Source organism: Mauremys mutica, chromosome 17 (assembly GCF_020497125.1).
Source record: "Mauremys mutica isolate MM-2020 ecotype Southern chromosome 17, ASM2049712v1, whole genome shotgun sequence".
Taxonomy (NCBI): domain Eukaryota; kingdom Metazoa; phylum Chordata; order Testudines; family Geoemydidae; genus Mauremys; species Mauremys mutica.
The window spans coordinates 17,264,206-17,280,437 of NC_059088.1; the positions used below are offsets into that span (position 1 = coordinate 17,264,206).

General features: G+C 59.3%; 1 protein-coding gene across 2 annotated transcripts in view; it reads right to left on the reverse strand.

The window, feature by feature from the left end:
- Positions 1–7,615, reverse strand: part of KIRREL2 (kirre like nephrin family adhesion molecule 2) — a 28,026-nt gene extending 20,411 nt beyond the window's left edge. For both annotated transcript variants that reach the window (XM_044990672.1, XM_044990671.1), the window contains exons 1-2: positions 7,535–7,615; positions 2,659–2,871 (exon numbers count right to left, since the gene is read on the reverse strand). In XM_044990672.1, coding sequence (XP_044846607.1) covers positions 2,659–2,710 — 52 coding nt within the window. In that variant the 5' untranslated portion in view covers positions 2,711–2,871; positions 7,535–7,615. The remainder of the gene's footprint in view (positions 1–2,658; positions 2,872–7,534) is intronic.
- Between the last annotated feature and the right edge of the window lie 8,617 nt (positions 7,616–16,232).

Genomic DNA, 16,232 nt, shown 5'->3' on the forward strand with positions numbered 1-16,232 from the left:
CCAGCAATGAGCACAACACCCCCTGGCAGGTTTGCCAGCACCACCTGGCACCAGCTTGGCCCCCAGAAATTAGGTCACTTCCAAACAGCCAACAGATGTTAATTTTATGTGTGTCTGCAAAGCCGGCCCCTCCCCCATGCCCAGAGGAAAGGCAACCCCCCACTGGAGCCAGGGATTAGAACCCAGGAGTCCTGGCTCCCAACCACCCCACTTCCCTCCCCTCCCTGAGCTGGGGACTAGAACCCAGGAGCCCTGCCTCTCAGCGCCCCCCCCCCAGCCCCAGATCTGGGGAGAGAACCCAGGAGCCCTGCCTCCCAGCCCCCCCACCCCAGATCTGGGAAGAGAACCCAGGAGCCCTGCCTCCCAGCCCCCCGCCCCCCTGAGCTGGGGACTACAACCCAGGAGCCCTGCCTCCCAGCCCCCCCCCCACAGATCTGGGGAGAGAACCCAGGAGCCCTGCCTCCCAGCCCCCCCCCAGATCTGGGGAGAGAACCCAGGAGCCCTGCCTCCCAGCCCCCCCACCCCAGATCTGGGAAGAGAACCCAGGAGCCCTGCCTCTCAGCCCCCCCCCCCCCCAGATCTGGGGAGAGAACCCAGGAGCCCTGCCCACCAGCCCCCCCCCCCCGATCTGGGGAGAGAACCCAGGAGCCCTGCCACCCAGCCCCCCCACCCCAGTTCTGGGAAGAGAACCCAGGAGCCCTGCCTCTCAGCTCCCCCCCCCAGATCTGGGGAGAGAACCCAGGAGCCCTGCCTCCCAGCCCCACTGCTGCAACCTACTAAACCCAACATCTCTCCCAGAGCAGGGGATGGAACCCAGGCGTCCTGATCCTTACAGAAAGTATCACCAGAGTGTGGGTTAGTTACTGAGCTCACATGGCCAGACCATCAGGGCCCCTGGTTTTGACATCCTGAGCAGCAGGGAAGGGGGGAGGGGCAGGTACCATGGTCCATGGGTCTGATCTGGGGTGGGGGGAGATATGGGGCTGGATGGGCCCATGGAGAGCTGCTACAGAACAGTTACAGTCCCCTCTCCTGACCCATCCCTCCAACCCATCCCCAACAGCCCTGGAAACCCCCCCACAAGTACCTGGGCCCCCATCCCTCCCCTGTCAGACTCTGATCTTCCTATCCCCATACCCCCCCCGATTTCCCACACAAGCCCCTGGGCCCCATCCCTCCCCTGTCAGACCCCGATCCCCCCCAGCCCCATAATGCCCCCAATTTCCCTCATAAGCCCCTGGGCTCCCATCCCTCCCCTGTCAGACCCTGATGCCCCCTCTGCCCCATAACCCCCCAATTTCCCCCACTAGCACCTGGGCTCCCATCCCTCCCCTGTCAGACCCCGATCCCCCCCAGCCCCATAACCCCCCCCCCGATTTCCCTCATAAGCCCCTGGGCTCCCATCCCTCCCCGTCAGACCCCAAACCCACTCCCCCAGTCCCCACCCAGCCCCCTGCCAGCTCCTCTGAGCCAACTGAATGCAAAACAATGCCCCAGAGCAAAGACACCCCCTGCTCCATCCAGCCCCCCTCCCCCTGACACTCTGCCCCGAACCGCTCAGAATTCATTAATGTTTCCGTAAAGGGAATTCATAGCTGGGGGGCCCAGCAGCCCAGCCAGGCGTGTAAGTGTGAGCTGGGCTAGGCTCCCCTGACACCTCCAGAACCCGCCCCCCCAACACACACACACACCCTGGGGGCGACTGGCACCCAGCCGTGCCTGGGCACCTCCGCACCTGCCCCAGGGCAGCTCTGCTCCTTTCCCTGTCAGCGCAGGAGGAGAGGATCTGACAGACACACTGAAAGGGTGGGGGGAGGGGGGAAATGGAGCTGAGATTTTGCTCTCCCCCATCCCCCTCTGTCTCCCTGCCGGAGCCTAGGATCCAATAGCCCACCATGCTCTGGGCCTCCAGAAGGGGAAACTGAGGCAGATTTAGCAATGGAACCCAGGAGTCCTGGCTCCCAGCCCTTCCCCTCCACCCACTAGCCCCCACTCCCTGCCCAGAGCTGGGACAGAACCCAGCAACCACCTCCTTGGGAAGTCTGTAGGGGATGATCCCGGAAATTGCAGACTCGCAGGACTCATCTGGTTCTTTCCCCGGAGTGCCCCATGGGGTGCAGCTCCCCACTGCCTGCTACCCTTCTCCCCCCATGGGGCTGTATCACAGCACCCCACTATGGGCACTCATTGGGGCCCCTTCCCAGTAAGATCCTGAAGGGGCGAGACAGGCACTGGGGAGCAGGATAATTATCTCCCCCCGGGCTTACTGCATTTACTCCCCCCCCCCACACACATATACCCCCCCACACACACAAAATACACAGCTTGGCACCATCATCCTGAATAGCAAAGGCCAGAGGAGCTCGCTCAAGGTCAGGATGCCAGTAGCAGAGCTGGGGAGAGAACCCAGGAGTCCTGGCTCCCAGACCCCACTCCTCTCCCCTCCCAGAGCCAGGGAAAGAACCCAGGAGTCCTGGCTCCCAGCCCACCACTGTAGCCAGTGGTGTCTGTGCAGAGTCCCGGGAAGGAAGGCTAAGAAGACCCCTCCAAAACCAGCCATTGCTCAGCCCACTTTGGGGTTAGTGGAGGATATGGCCCCGGGGGGACCCAACTGATCCACACCCCACAAGCCCAGGTCCCCATCCCCCCAGCTCCTACCTATGTGGGCGAGGCAGCTCAGGGCCAGGATGCAGGGGAGCAGGGCTGACATCTCCGTGCTGGGTTGGGAAGCCCTTCAGGGATCCAGCTCCCGTTCCGGTCCACTGCTGGCACTGGGATGGGGATCGGTAAATCCACACTGCAGCTCTGCTCTAGATTCCTCTACACCCACCGGGGGAGGGTGGTGGTCAGGACTCCTGGGTTCTATCCCAACTCAGGGAGGGAAGAGGAGGGAAGTCTAGTGGTTAGTGTGTGGGGGGCTGGGAGCCAGGAGTCCTGGGTTCTATCCCAAGCTCCGGGAGGGGACGGGGGTCTAGTGTTTGGGGGAGCTGGAAGCCAGGACTCCTGGGTTCTATCCCGAGCTCTGGGAGGGGATGGGGGTCTAGTAGTTGGAGGAGCTGGGAGTCAGGACTCCTGGGTTCTATCCCGAGCTCTGGGAGAGAACGGGGGACTAGTAGTTGGGGGAGCTGGGAGCCAGGACTCCTGGGTTCTCTCTCGATCCCGAGAACCCGCACCGCACTGCACAGCCAGGCTGATGATGCTCTGGAGTCCTTCAGCTCTGGGGATAGCGACTCATTGAGGCCAGCAGCCGGCAGGCCCCGCCCAGGGTGTGCACTGATTGGTGGAGAGGGTGCTCTCATTAATAAAAAAGATCACACACACAAAGCCTGGGTCATCTGCTGCTGAGTGGGGGGAGGGGGAGCCCCTCAGCCCAAACAGAGTGTCCCCCCCCAGCGGCATGAGAAGGGCATTAGGGGATATGGGATGTTGGGGGGGGGTAGGTAGGTAGGTAGGTGTGTTACACAACACAGTGCATACATGCATGAATCAAGCCAGCTCACAAGATAGTAAAGGGGAAAGTGGGCACACAACCCATGCACCTCCACAACCCCAGGAGGGCTGTGACCCGGTGTGTGTGCAATGAGGGTTGTGTTTGTGCAGTGGTGTTGCTGTGCATAGCAGGATGTGTGTGTGTCTGTATGTGGGTGCAGATGCAGAACGTGTGCACATTCTGGGTGTCATTTCTGTGTTGCAGTTGGTGTGTGCGCTGTTTTTGTGTGTAGTGTTGGGTGCTGTGTGAGCACAACCGGAGCTGGTTGCTCCCCTTGCCACCCCCGGGGCCACCAGCAAGGAGGCCTAAGAATAGGAACTGGGAATCCCAGGGGGCAGCCACTGCACAACAACCTGACGCAACCCCCGGCTTCCTGCCAGCTCCTCACCAGGCACAGCCTGCTGCCCCCTCAGCTTGGCTAGATCCTCAGCCCCCAGTCCCCAAATTCCTGGCCCAAACAGCTCCATCTTCCCCACCCCCAGCCTGGCCTGCTCCCCTTCCTTGGTTCCACCCTCTTTCTCTGGTTGCCCCTGTTCTTTCTTAGCCTTTCCCCGCTGCTTACCCTCATGCTCCCTCTCCCTGCCTGGGCAGGTTAGCACCAGCTGACAGAGCTCATGACCCTGCCCCCTGGGGAGTCTTGCACTCACATGAGTGGAAAAGCCATGGGGCTGGGAGTGCCACCTCTCCCCACATCTGTTCCCAATGATCTCTTGGGAGTTTGTGCAATAGGGCAAATGGGGGAACCTGAGACCTCATGGAGTTGACTAACTCCACACAGTGGGATAGAATCCAGACATCCTATGTCCCAGCCCCCCGCCTCTAAGCACTAGACCCCCCAGAACTCCTGACTGCCCCCTTTCACTTTAATCACTAGTCCCCACTCCCTTCCCAGGGCCGGGGATAGGACTCAGGAGTCCTGGCTCCCAGCTCTAATCACTAAATCTCACTCCCCTCCCAGAGCTGGGAAACAAACCCACTAGCCCCTATTCCCACCCCCAGAGCTGGGGATAGAACCCAGGAGCAGGGCCACCCAGAGGGGAGGGGGGCAAGTGGGGCAATTTGCCCCAGGCCCTGGGCCCTGCAGGGGCCCCCACGAGAGTTTTTCAGGGCCCCTGGAGCAGGGTCCTTCACTTGCTCCAGGTCTTCAGTGGCAATTCGGCAGCGGGGGGGTCCTTCTGGGACCCGCCGCCAAAGTGCCCCGAAGACCCACAGTGGGGGGGGGTCCTTCCGCCCCGGGACCCACCGCCAAAGTGCCAGGTCTTCAATGACAATTCGGTGGCGGGGGTCCTCCGCTGCCGAAGACGCCGGGCCCCCTGAATCCTCTGGGCGGCCCTGCCCAGTAGTCCTGGATCCCAGCCCCCCCCCCCCCCGACTCTCTGTGCTAGGCCATGCTGTGGGCACATGCCTGCCCTGCCAGTCCCCGGGTAATGAGGGTGAATGGGAAGCAGATTGTGTTGGGGAGTGTGTGGAGTGGGAAGATTTAAGGGGATTTCTGCTGGTTTGTGTTTTCTTTGCTAGACAGATTTAAGCCCCCCACCTCTGTTTCGGCGTGTTTGTGCAGTGCATATAGTTGTGTGTGTACCTGCATGTTCATGTGTGTTTCAGCATGTTTGTGCAGCTCTGCATGTACCATGCCCTAGTGTGTGAGTTGGTGTTGCTGTATCTCTGGGGTCAGTGAGCGGCAGGGCCGCCCGGAGGATTCCGGGGGCCCGGGGTCTTCGGCGGCGGGGGGCCCTTCCGTTCCTGGACCCGCCGCCGAAGTGCCCCGAAGTGCGCCGAATTACCGCCAAAGCGGGACCCGCCGCCGAAGCGCACCCCGGTCTTCGGCGGTAATTCAGCGGAGGGGGCCCCGCTGCGGGTCTTCGGGGCACTTCGGCGGCGGGTCCCGGAAGGGAAGGGCCCCCCCGCCGCCGAATTACCGCCGAAGACCGGGCTGCGCTTCGGCGGCGGGTCCCGCTCCATCTTCGGCGGTAATTCGCCAGTGGGGGGTCCTTCCAGAAGGACCCCCCACCAGCGAAGACTGGGAGCGGCAGAAGCTCCTGCGCCAGGCCGCACAAGAGTTTGCCGGGCCCCCCGGAGCGAGTGAGGGACCCCGCTCCAGGGCCCCCGAAAAACTCTGGTGGGGGCCCCCGTGGGCCTGGGGCAAATTGCCCCTCTTGCCCCCCCCGGGCGGCCCTGGTGAGCGGGACTGTGTCTGGCTCTGGGTGTGTCCAGAGGACTGTCGCAGAGTGCTGTGAGTGGGGGTGTAGCTTGGAGACACCCAGCGAGCCGCCGTTGGAATCTGTCCCAAGAGGATTTGGAAAGAATATTCTGAAGATTTGGGGATTAAACAGAAAAAAAAATTGGCATCTGTATGGAGTGGGGGAGGGGAAATCACTGGGACTGGGGGCAGGGCCCAGCCACACCAGAGCTCTGGGAGGCAGAACTCCAATATACAATTCCCACATCCTTGAGTCTAACCACTGCACCCCACTTCCCTGCCAGAGTTAGGGAGAGAACCCAGGCATCCCAGCTCCCAGCTCTCCCTCCCCCCACTCTCCGAGGTGGGGATGGAGCCCAGGAGTCCTGATGGCACAAACTCTTCCTAAGAGATCACCATGGGTCCCAATCCTTTGCCAGTGTCATCGGCTCACAGTACGGGGGGGTGGGCACTGCTCCCCCAACACCTGCCCCTCACCCCCCCACATCTGAATGGTGAGTGGCCCATCAATTGGTGTGGGCGTCAGGAAAAGCTGTCGGGCTTCCCAGGCTCAGCAGGGCCCGTCACCCGGGTAACGGGACCTTGTGGGAACGGGGCCTGCTGCAGCCCTATTGAGGGAGGGCGATGGAGGAGGGGGACAAAGTCCCTAAGGGAGGAGTGTGAAAAGGCCAAGGGACCCCCCCAAGTCCTGGCAACATGTGGCTGCACTCCCACCCAGTTCCACGTCCCCCAGCTGCCCGGCAGTCCCGCCAATCCCCAGCCCCTGCCCAGAGTGGGGGGCTGGGAGCCAGGACTCCTAGGTTCTCTCCCTGGCTCTGGGAGGGGAGGGTGGGTTGGAGCAGGGGGGCTGGGAGCCAGGACTCCTAGGTTCTCTCCCTAGCTCTGGGAGAGGAGTGGGGTCTGGTGGGTTAGAACAGGGGGGCTGGGAGCCAGGACTCCTGGGTTCTATCTATGCCTTGATGTGTTTTGACCCTTAGGCAATGGTTCTTCCCAGCACTTGGGAGGGTTCCTGTTTGTTGTGGGGCCCTGTAATGGGTCAGTGAGTTCTCACACCCCAGTTTGATTCATGAAAAGGGCCCAGCTGGTACTAAACTGAGCCCCTCAGCAGGAAGGTAAGGGCTGAATGGACTAAGGGGAGAAAGCTCCTTCCCCACCCCAGAAGGTTTCCCTCGCCTTTGACCCTCACTTGCCCAGCACCAGGGCCGCCCAGGGATTCAGGGGGCCTGGGGTGTTCGGTGGCGGGGGGTCCCCTAACGCCGAATCGCCGTCGAAGACCCGGCACTTCGGCGGCGGGTCCCGGGGCGGAAGGACTCCCTGCCGTGGGTCTTCGGGTCACTTATGCGGCAGGTCCCAGAGCGGAAGGACCCCCCGCTGCCGAATTGCTGCCGAAGACCCGGAGCAGAAGAAGCTCCGGGGGCTGGGGCCCCACAAGAGTTTTCCGGGGCCCCCAGAGCAAGTGAAGGACCCCGCTCCAGGGGCCCCAAAAAAGTCTCGTGGGGGCCCCTGCAGGGCCCGGGGCCTGGGGCAAATTGCCCCACTTGCCCCCCCCAGGTGGCCCTGCCCAGCACTGAGATGCCACCACCTCTGGAACAGGACAGCTGGGGGACAACCGCACAGCTAGGGCAGGAAGTGAAGGAGAATCCCGTACCTGAGCACAACCCCAGTGCACACGTGTGTGTGTGTGGGGTGGGGGTGAGGGCATCAGCCTGCAGATGTGGCCTGGAGATTGGAGTTAACAGGCCACAGCATCATGTCTCTTGGTAGCTTTTTTCCAAGCACGTGCCCGGGGGGACTGTGGGGTGAGATCATGGAAGAAAGCGGGGCAGAGCGCGGAGGGTAATTACCTCCGGTGGGAGGCTGGCTTCGTGCCAATCATGGAGCCAAGGCTGTGGCCCGGGCACCAGCTCCAGGGGGAGCACAACCTGTGGAAAATAAACAGCGCCTGGTGATGGGGCTAATTAAAGCACCTTCTGTGATCCGCCTGGGGACAGCGTGCCTGGCTGTGGGTTGGATGGGAGACCCTCGGGGCGGTGATGGGGGGTGGGGTTAGTAGTTGGAGTGCAGGGAACAAGGGGGGCATCCGTATGCAGTGGGGGATGGGGGACTGGTGTTACAGCTTGTGGTTGATAGGAGATTGATCCCTAGCTGGAACCTTGTCCCAGAGTGCACCCCTGTATACACTGCCTCCCACTGCACCACTATATATCCTTCTTCCCTCCTCTACCCTGCACTCTGCCCCCTATAGACAGCCACATTATATCCCCATGTACCCTGCCCCCACTGTCCCCCAATATACACAGCCTCATTATATCCCCAATGTACCCTCCCCCACTGTGCCCTGCCCCCACTGCACCCCAATATACAGAACCTTATTATATCCCCCATGTACCCTGTCCCTCAATATACACAGCCTCATTATATCTCCATATACCCTGCCCCAACTGTACCCAATATACACAGCCCCATTATATCTCCCACGTACCCTGCCCCCAGTGCCCCCCAATATATTATATTTCCATATACCTTGTCCCAAGTGTACCACAATTCAATATACACAGCCCCATTATTCATAGACTCTAGGACTGGCAGGGACCTCGAGAGGTCATCGAGTCCAGTCCCCTGCCCTCATGGCAGGACCAAATACTGTCTAGACCATCCCTGACAGACATTTATCTAACCTACTCTTAAATATCTCCAGAGATGGAGATTCCACAACCTCCCTAGGCAGTTTATTCCAGTGTTTAACCACCCTGACAGTTAGGAACTTTTTTCTAATGTCCAACCTAAACCTCCCTTGCTACAGTTTAAGCCCATTGCTTCTTGTTCGATCCTTAGAAGCTAAGATGAGCAAGTTTTCTCCCTCCTCCTTATGACACCCTTTTATATCCCCCATTTACCCTGCTCCCACTCCCCCCACATACACAGAGCCCCATATATCTCCATATAACCTGCTTCCACTGTGCTCCCCCCCCCACTGCACCCCCAAGACTCCCTGCTCCCCCAGCTCACTGGGTACCCTGTCCCCCATCGCCTCCCCCCGCTACCTTGGCCTGCCCTGCCTGTGGTGCCCTGTTGCCATTCAGGGGCTGACAGGCGGTGATGGACGGTGTGGCGGCCATCTGCTCCCCATGTGGGGACGGGCTGGTAGTCGTCTGCCCTCGCCAAGGGCCGCAGAGGCCTCCAGATGGGGCTAGGCCTCCGCGGCCATCGTGGGCCTTGTGTCCACAACGGGCACTGAGCCTGCCCTGACTGTGGGGAGTCCTACCCTTTGCCCCCCAGCAGGGCAACATGGATGCTGATGTGATCCCCACAGCCTCCTTCAACTCACAGGGGAAACTTGGTATCAGAGAACAGTTCCCAGAAGTCCTGGCTGTCAGCGCCCCCTTGCTCTAACCACCAGACCCCACTCCCCTCCCAAAGCCAAGGCAGAACTCAGGGCTCCTGGCTCCCAGCCCCTCATGCTCTAACCACTAGACACCACTCCCCTCCCACAGCCGGGTTGGCGGTGGGGGCAGAGGCAGAACCCAGGGATCCAGGCTCCGAGCTCCCATAGGCAGAGTGATGAGGGGCACATCCTGGGTGTTGGAGGGAGGAGGCCGGGGTGCTGGGCTTTGCAACAGGCTTCCCCTCCATTCTCCATGCCAGGCCCTGTCCCCTAACCCCCCATTCCTCCTTCAGGAGCTACCTCACGAGCTGCCCATTTCAGTTACAGGCCAATGTACCTGCCACAGACAGTGGGCCGAGTGGGTTATAGCAGGGAGGGCTGGGAATCAGGACTCCTGAGTTCTATCCCCAGCTCTGGGAGGGGAGTGGGGTCTAGTGATTAGAGCAGAGGAGCTGGAAGCCAGGACTCCAGGGGTCTGTTCTCAGCTGTAACCTTGTAGAACCCACTGCCTAAAGCTGTGCCTCAGTTTCCCCATCTGTGAATTTGACACAGTTGCCCAGAGCAGGATGGGGAATTTCAGCCTTGGGCAGAGGCTGGACAGCAGCTGTGAGCAGGACACAAACCTCTGCCATTACAAAGCATCTCTCCTGTTGGAGGGGGGAGGGGGAAGAGGGCAGGCTGAGACCAGCCCCAAACCCTAGGCCCTTAGGCTGGGCTGCTGGGACTTTAACTTCTCAGGAGCACTTCGCAGGGCTCCAGAGCCCCCAGGGCTGCCCCTGCCCACCTGGATATCTGTGTCTGGGAGGGGCGGGGGGAACTCCCCCTCACCCAACTAGCTAGCTATTATCTCCAGGCACATCTATCTATCTATCTATCTATCCCCAGACACCCTCTCTAGCTAGCTAGCTAGCTATCCTGGCAGTTGGTTTACTATATAACCAAGTGCCAGCCCCTCCTCCCACTTTTGTCCCTGTGAGGCGAGGCGGGCGGGGGGGCCCGCTCTCACCATGACGACCTCTGCCCCCCTCCGCGGGGTCGGGGACCCCGATTGTACTGCCACGTCGTGCTTCATTAAATCTTGATCTGAGTTCATTAAAAGTGTGGTTTGGACATTCCTGCATAGTCTATTAATCCTGGCCCCCCTCCCCCTCCACTCCCAGCCGCGGCACCATTATCCCCTGCAGGGGTCACAAAAGTACCATCTGTTTCTGCTGCGTTCATTCCCTGCTGACATGTTGGCAGTGTGGGAGGGAGGGGATGGGGGCTGCATAGCTGGGCCTGCTCGCCTTCCTCTGGGCATTGCCCTGTGGCCTCCTTCCCTCGCTGGGGTGAAAAGCCTGGGGACTGGCAAGCTAAGGACCTAGCTAACCCCAGACACCCCCTCGGCTCTGTCCGTCTATCCCCATACACCCCATCTATCTATCTATCTATCTATCTATCTATCTATCTATCTATCTATCTATCTATCTATCCCCATACACCCCATCATCTATCTATCTATCTATCCCCATACACCCCATCTATCTATCTATCTATCTATCTATCTATCCCCACACCCCCCCTCTATCTATCTATCTATCTATCTATCTATCTATCTATCTATCTATCTATCTATCTATCTATCCCCATACACCCCATCTATCTATCTATCTATCTATCTATCTATCTATCTATGCCCTGTCTATTTGGGGTGCAGGCCAGTCGGTCTCCATGGCCCATTCTAACAGGCTGCTTCTCTATAGAACATGGCAGCTGGTTAAAGGACGTGGCAAAATGTAGTTCACCCCAAATCTTCATAGACGATGGAGACAGGAATGGCTTTCACTCCTCTCCCTGCCCTGGGGCCGGAGAAAATAGAAGAAAGGGTCTGTGTCCCATTCACCATCCCCTGAGCCAGCCAGTGCCCCCACCCCAGGGCTGGATTACAGCCATTGCCCCCTGGAGGAGAAAGGCTCCATCTCCCATCCCCACCCACCTTGATGAGTAGGTCTTACAGTTGCGTGGGGCTGTGTGTGGTGGGGGACACAGAGACAGGCTCACCCCATGGGGGACCCCTTCATTCCCAGCACCAGCATCATTGTCCATGCTCAGTTCTCTGGGAAGTATTGAATTTGGATTTTTGAAAGCTCTCTAGTCCCTTCAGATGGATGAAAGATGGAGGCCAATACCCCAGCCAAGGTCATGGTGCCCCCCAGAGCAGGCCTAGAGCAGTGCTGGGGGGAAGTACCTCAGGGTTGGCTTCACCAAACCAGCAGGCCTCATTTCGGTGACAGGACCAGGGTTAAGTTACAGGACAGAGAGTGGGGGTGTGTGTGAAGAGGGGCAAGATGGGGTGGCAGGACCCCATTTTCCTCATGGGGGGATCTTTCAAAATTTTGGGATGGTCTGAAATTTGGATTCCACCGACCACCCAGAGATCCCAGCATGGGAGTCTAGAGGTGGATGGCGGATTCCTTATGGCCCCTGCCCCACAACACCCCTCACCCTGGTGTCTTGGCACATGTCCAATTTTATGCCCGCTGTCCAAGCGGCTGGTGTGTTTGGGGTGGGGGGAAGGGCAGGTGGCCCCTTGCTAATCCTGTAATCTCGTTAAGAAAAGATGATTAATTGCCAACAATCCTTACAATTAATTAGAAAATGGGACAGGGAGAGGAGAGGCTAGTGAGGGGTGAGGTCACCAGACTGGCATTGTTTGTGGGGGTGGGGGCAGGTATTCGGAGGGACTGTGATGAGAGGTGGCATCAGCTGGAAACAAGGCGGGAGGGGGCAAGGGGGACGATCCTGCCCATTGATCCGTATTTCCTAGCTGTGGATTTTCGCACAGTCGGTTGGTTTAAAGCACACGGCCTTAAACCCCTCGTTCTGCTGGCGGATTAAGCCCTCAGCCCGTTTGTACAGGGCATATGTTGTGCCATTATGTTCACTTGCGCGCACACACACATACACACACACACAAAACCTGTTGGCATTTTGCCGCCACCTGATGGCCAAGCGGTGCAATGCTGGGTGACTCCCACCCGCTGAGCCTGTCTCACAGCAAATTCTTTACAGGATTAAATAATTAATGGCTGGAGGGAGGCTGTGGCAAGGGACTGTGAAAGCTGGGCATCCCCCAGCGGTCCAGGCAGACGAATTCTTCACCCCTTCGGAACACCCTGGGAAAATGCTGGGCAGGCAAGGAAATGAATTTCCTGCCCACAGCCCCAGTAACTAGAGCTCTGTGGAAAAGAAGGAGAATCTCTGTGATGTGAAGCCAGAGCATCTGGCATGGCACTAGGCATGCAACCGGGCCAGTCACAAGAATCTCTTCTCCGAACAGCTCCCAGAGAGGGAAAAGTTTAAGGGCTCTGCAATGCGCAGGCCAGGAAAGGCGGGGATAGCAGAGCCTTGGTCCTGACCTTCCATCACAGGCCTTGCAGAGAGCAAGGTGGCCTGCATTGTCCTCCACGTGCTCTGCTGTCATATGATTGGTTCTGAGCCAATCACATGCTTCAGGGTGGCAGGGGAGCATCTGTAGCGGTCAGGAAGAGTTCCCCCCCTGCCCCCCACAATGCAAAACTGGCCAGATGGCTTCTGGGTTTTTTTTCCCTGCCTTCCTCTGCAGCATCAGGGATCAGCCACAGCTGGGGACAGGACACTGGGCAGAGTTACCACCTACTAGCAGGGCCGCCCAGAGGATTCCGGGGGCCTGGGTCTTCGGCAGCTGGGGGCCCTTCCATTCCGGGACCCGCCGCTGAAGCGCCCCGAAGACCCGCGGCGGGGGCCTCCCCACCACCAAATTACCGCCGAAGCGGGACCCGCCGCCGAAGCGCAGCCGGGTGTTCGGCGGTAATTCGGCGGCGGGGGGCCCCCGCCGCGGGTCTTCGGGGCACTTTGGCGGCGGGTCCCGGAACGGAAGGGCCCCCCGCCGCCGAATTACCACCGAAGACTGAGCTGAACTTTGGCGGTGGGTCCCGCTTTGGCGGTAATTCGCTGGCGGTGGGTCCTTCCGCCCCGGAGCGGAAGGACCCCCCGCCGGCGAAGACCGGGAGCGGAAGAAGCTCCTGGGCCCGGCCCCGCAAGAGTTTTCCGGGCCCCCCGGAGCGAGTGAAGGACCCCGCTCCAGGGCCCCCGAAAAACTCTCGTGGGTGCACCTGCGGGGCCCAGGGCCCGGGGCAAATTGCCCCTCTTGCCCCCCCCCCCCCGGGCGGCCCTGCCTACTAGGGAGCTCTTTCTGGCTGCCTGGCTGGTGGGTCTTGCGCATGTGCTCAGGGCAGGCTGACCGTCAGAGTCGGGGTGGGACAGGGCCGGCAGTGGTCAGTAGGGGGGACACCAGGGCCTGGAGCCATCCATGGTATGGCGATGCTATGGACATCGACAGCTGTAATGCCAGACTGGCGCCGGGATCCCATTGCCTGGGGAATGGGCCCTGCTCTGTGTGGGAGGGGAGGCAGTGCTGGGAGATGTCCCAGCTGGTGCCAGCTGGCGGAAGGGATGGGGGGAGGGCAGGGAGCGTCACCCAGAGGTGGAATCTCATCCCTTCCCCTCACTATGTGGGCAGCTGGGAGGCAAAACTACTCAAAACAAAATACAAAACTACTCAAGATACTACTCAAGATTGTTAAGTCCCAGGCAGACTGCGAAGAGCTACAAAAGGATCTCACAAAACTGGGTGACTGGGTAACAGAATAGCAGATGACATTTATTGTTGATAAATGCAAAGTAAAGCACATTGGAAAACATAATCCTAACTATACATATGATGGGGTCTAAATTAGCTGTTACCACTCAAGAGAGAGATCTTGGAGTCATTGTGGATGGTTCTCTGAAATCATCCGCTCAATGTGCAGCGACAGTCAAAAAAGCGAACAGAATGTTGGGAATCATCAAGAAAGGGATAGATAATAAGACAGAAAATATCATATTGCCTCTATATAAATCCAGGGTACGCCCATATCTTGAATACTGAGTGCAGATGTGGTCGTCCCATCTCAAAAAAGGTATATTGGAATTGGAAAAGGTTCAGAAAAGGGCAACGAAAATGATGAGGGGTATAGAACAGCTTCCGAATGGGGAGAGATTAATAAGACTAGGACTTTTCAGCTTGGAAAAGAGGCGACTAAGGGGGGATATGATAGAGGTCTATAAAATCATAGGTGGTGCGGAGAAAGTAAATAAAGAAGTGTTATTTACTCCTTCTCATAATACAAGAATAAGGGGCCAGCAAATGAAATTAATAGGCAGCAGGTTTAAAACAAACACAAGAAAGTATTTTTTCACACAACGCACTGTCAACCTGTGGAACTCCTTGCCAGAGGGTGTTGTGAAGGCCAATGCTATAACAGGGTTCAAAAGGGAAAGATAGGTCCATCAATGGCTATTAGCCAGAATGGGCAGGAATGGTGTCTCCAGCCTCTGTTTGCCAGAAGCTGGGATTGGGTGACAAGACATTCCCTCTGGGGTACCTGCCATTGGCCACTGGGCTTGATGGACCTTTGGTCTGACCCAGTCTGGCCATTCTAATGTTCTTGGCACACACCGGCTGGCGTAGCTCCACGGGGATTCTCCTGCCCAGACCTGGGGACACTGTGTGGGCCTGGCTACCGGGTGAGTGGTGGGATATGGGGTGGGACAGGCCCACAGGTCTGATGGGGGGGAGTGATATCGGAAGGGAAGGGCCCATGGGTCTGATGGGGGAGGATATGGGGCGGGATGGGCCCATGGGTCTGATCCAGGGTGGGAAGGTTACAGGGTGGGATGAGCCCATAGGTCTGAATGGGGGCGGGGGATATGGAGCGGGATGGGCCCATAGGTCTGATAAGAGAGGAGATACACGGCAGGATGGGCCTATTGGTCTGATGGGAGAGGAGGATACGGGGCTGTAGGGGCCATGGGTCTGATCGGGGTGGGAGGGAGAACACGGGGTGGGATGGGCCCATAGGACTGGTCAGGGGTGGGGTAGGGAAGCAGGTTACATGGCAGGGCATCGGGGCACCTCAGTCCCTCCTGTTCTCTGCCTTGGCACTCAGCAGTTGAGTCTACTGAGGCCCGAAATGCTCCAACCTAAAGTTACGGGGTTCATTATCCAGGGTTCTGTGGTGGCCCCTGGCCTGGGCTCTCCTGGCGTGCTGGTCGGGCATTGAACTCCATGACACTGTGAATGGCGGCTACTCGGGGGGCGGGGAGCAGGGCCGGCTTTAGGCCTATTCCACCAATTCCCCCGAATCGGGCCCCGCGCCTAAGAGGGCACCGCACCCAGTGAGAATCCCTTCCCTGGCTAGAGGCGCCTTTTTAATTTTTACTTACCTGGCGGCGCTCCGGGTCTTCAGCGGCACTTTGGCGGCGGGTCCTTCAGTGCCGCCGAAGATCTGGAGCGAGTGAAGGACTCGCCGCCAAAGTGCCGCCGAAGACTTGGAGCACCGCCCAGTGAGTACAAGCCCCGCGTGATTTTTTTACATTTTTTTTTTAAGTTATCCCTGCTGGGGCCCCGCCGAAACTGTTCGAATTGGGCCCCGCACTTCCTAAAGCCGGCCCTGGCGGGGAGGCACGGAGGGCGGGGGATTCAGAGGGGAAGGCGCCTGCACATACAGCCACCAAGCCCTGGCTTTCTGTCCTGATCCCCAAATCCCAGGACAACTCCCCTCCCCCCTCTCCCCGCCCACCCCCCCAGAGCCTGCAGCTCCTGTCTATGTCAGGGCCGGCAGTGGACAGTAGCAGGGACACCCAGGGCCTGGACGCCGACGGCTGTAACGCCAGCCTGGGCGCTGGGATCCCATCACCTGGGGAACGGGCCCTGCTCTGTGTGTGTGTGTACGCAGGCGGGTGGGTGCGTATGCCCCTGCTGGATGGAACTAGCCCTGCTCTGTGTATCATACCCCTTGTACTGCTCCTGGCTGCGGGGGATTCTCCTGCAGCTGATCCCTGAGCGGTGGGGTGGGTGGAGGCAAGTGCTGAGCTCTTGCCTGAGGAGCTCTGAGCCCAGCCAGCCCCTCCCTTGCCTCTGCCTCATCCTGTAATTAACTGAGCCGCCCCCAGGGACTCCAGCCGCATCCCTGGGCCAGGTTCACAGGCCAGTGGAGGCAGCCCTGGGAGATGTCCCAGCTGGTGCCAGCTGGCGGGAGGGATGGGGGGAGGGCAGGGGGCGTCACCCAGGACTGGAATCTCATCCCTTCCCCTCA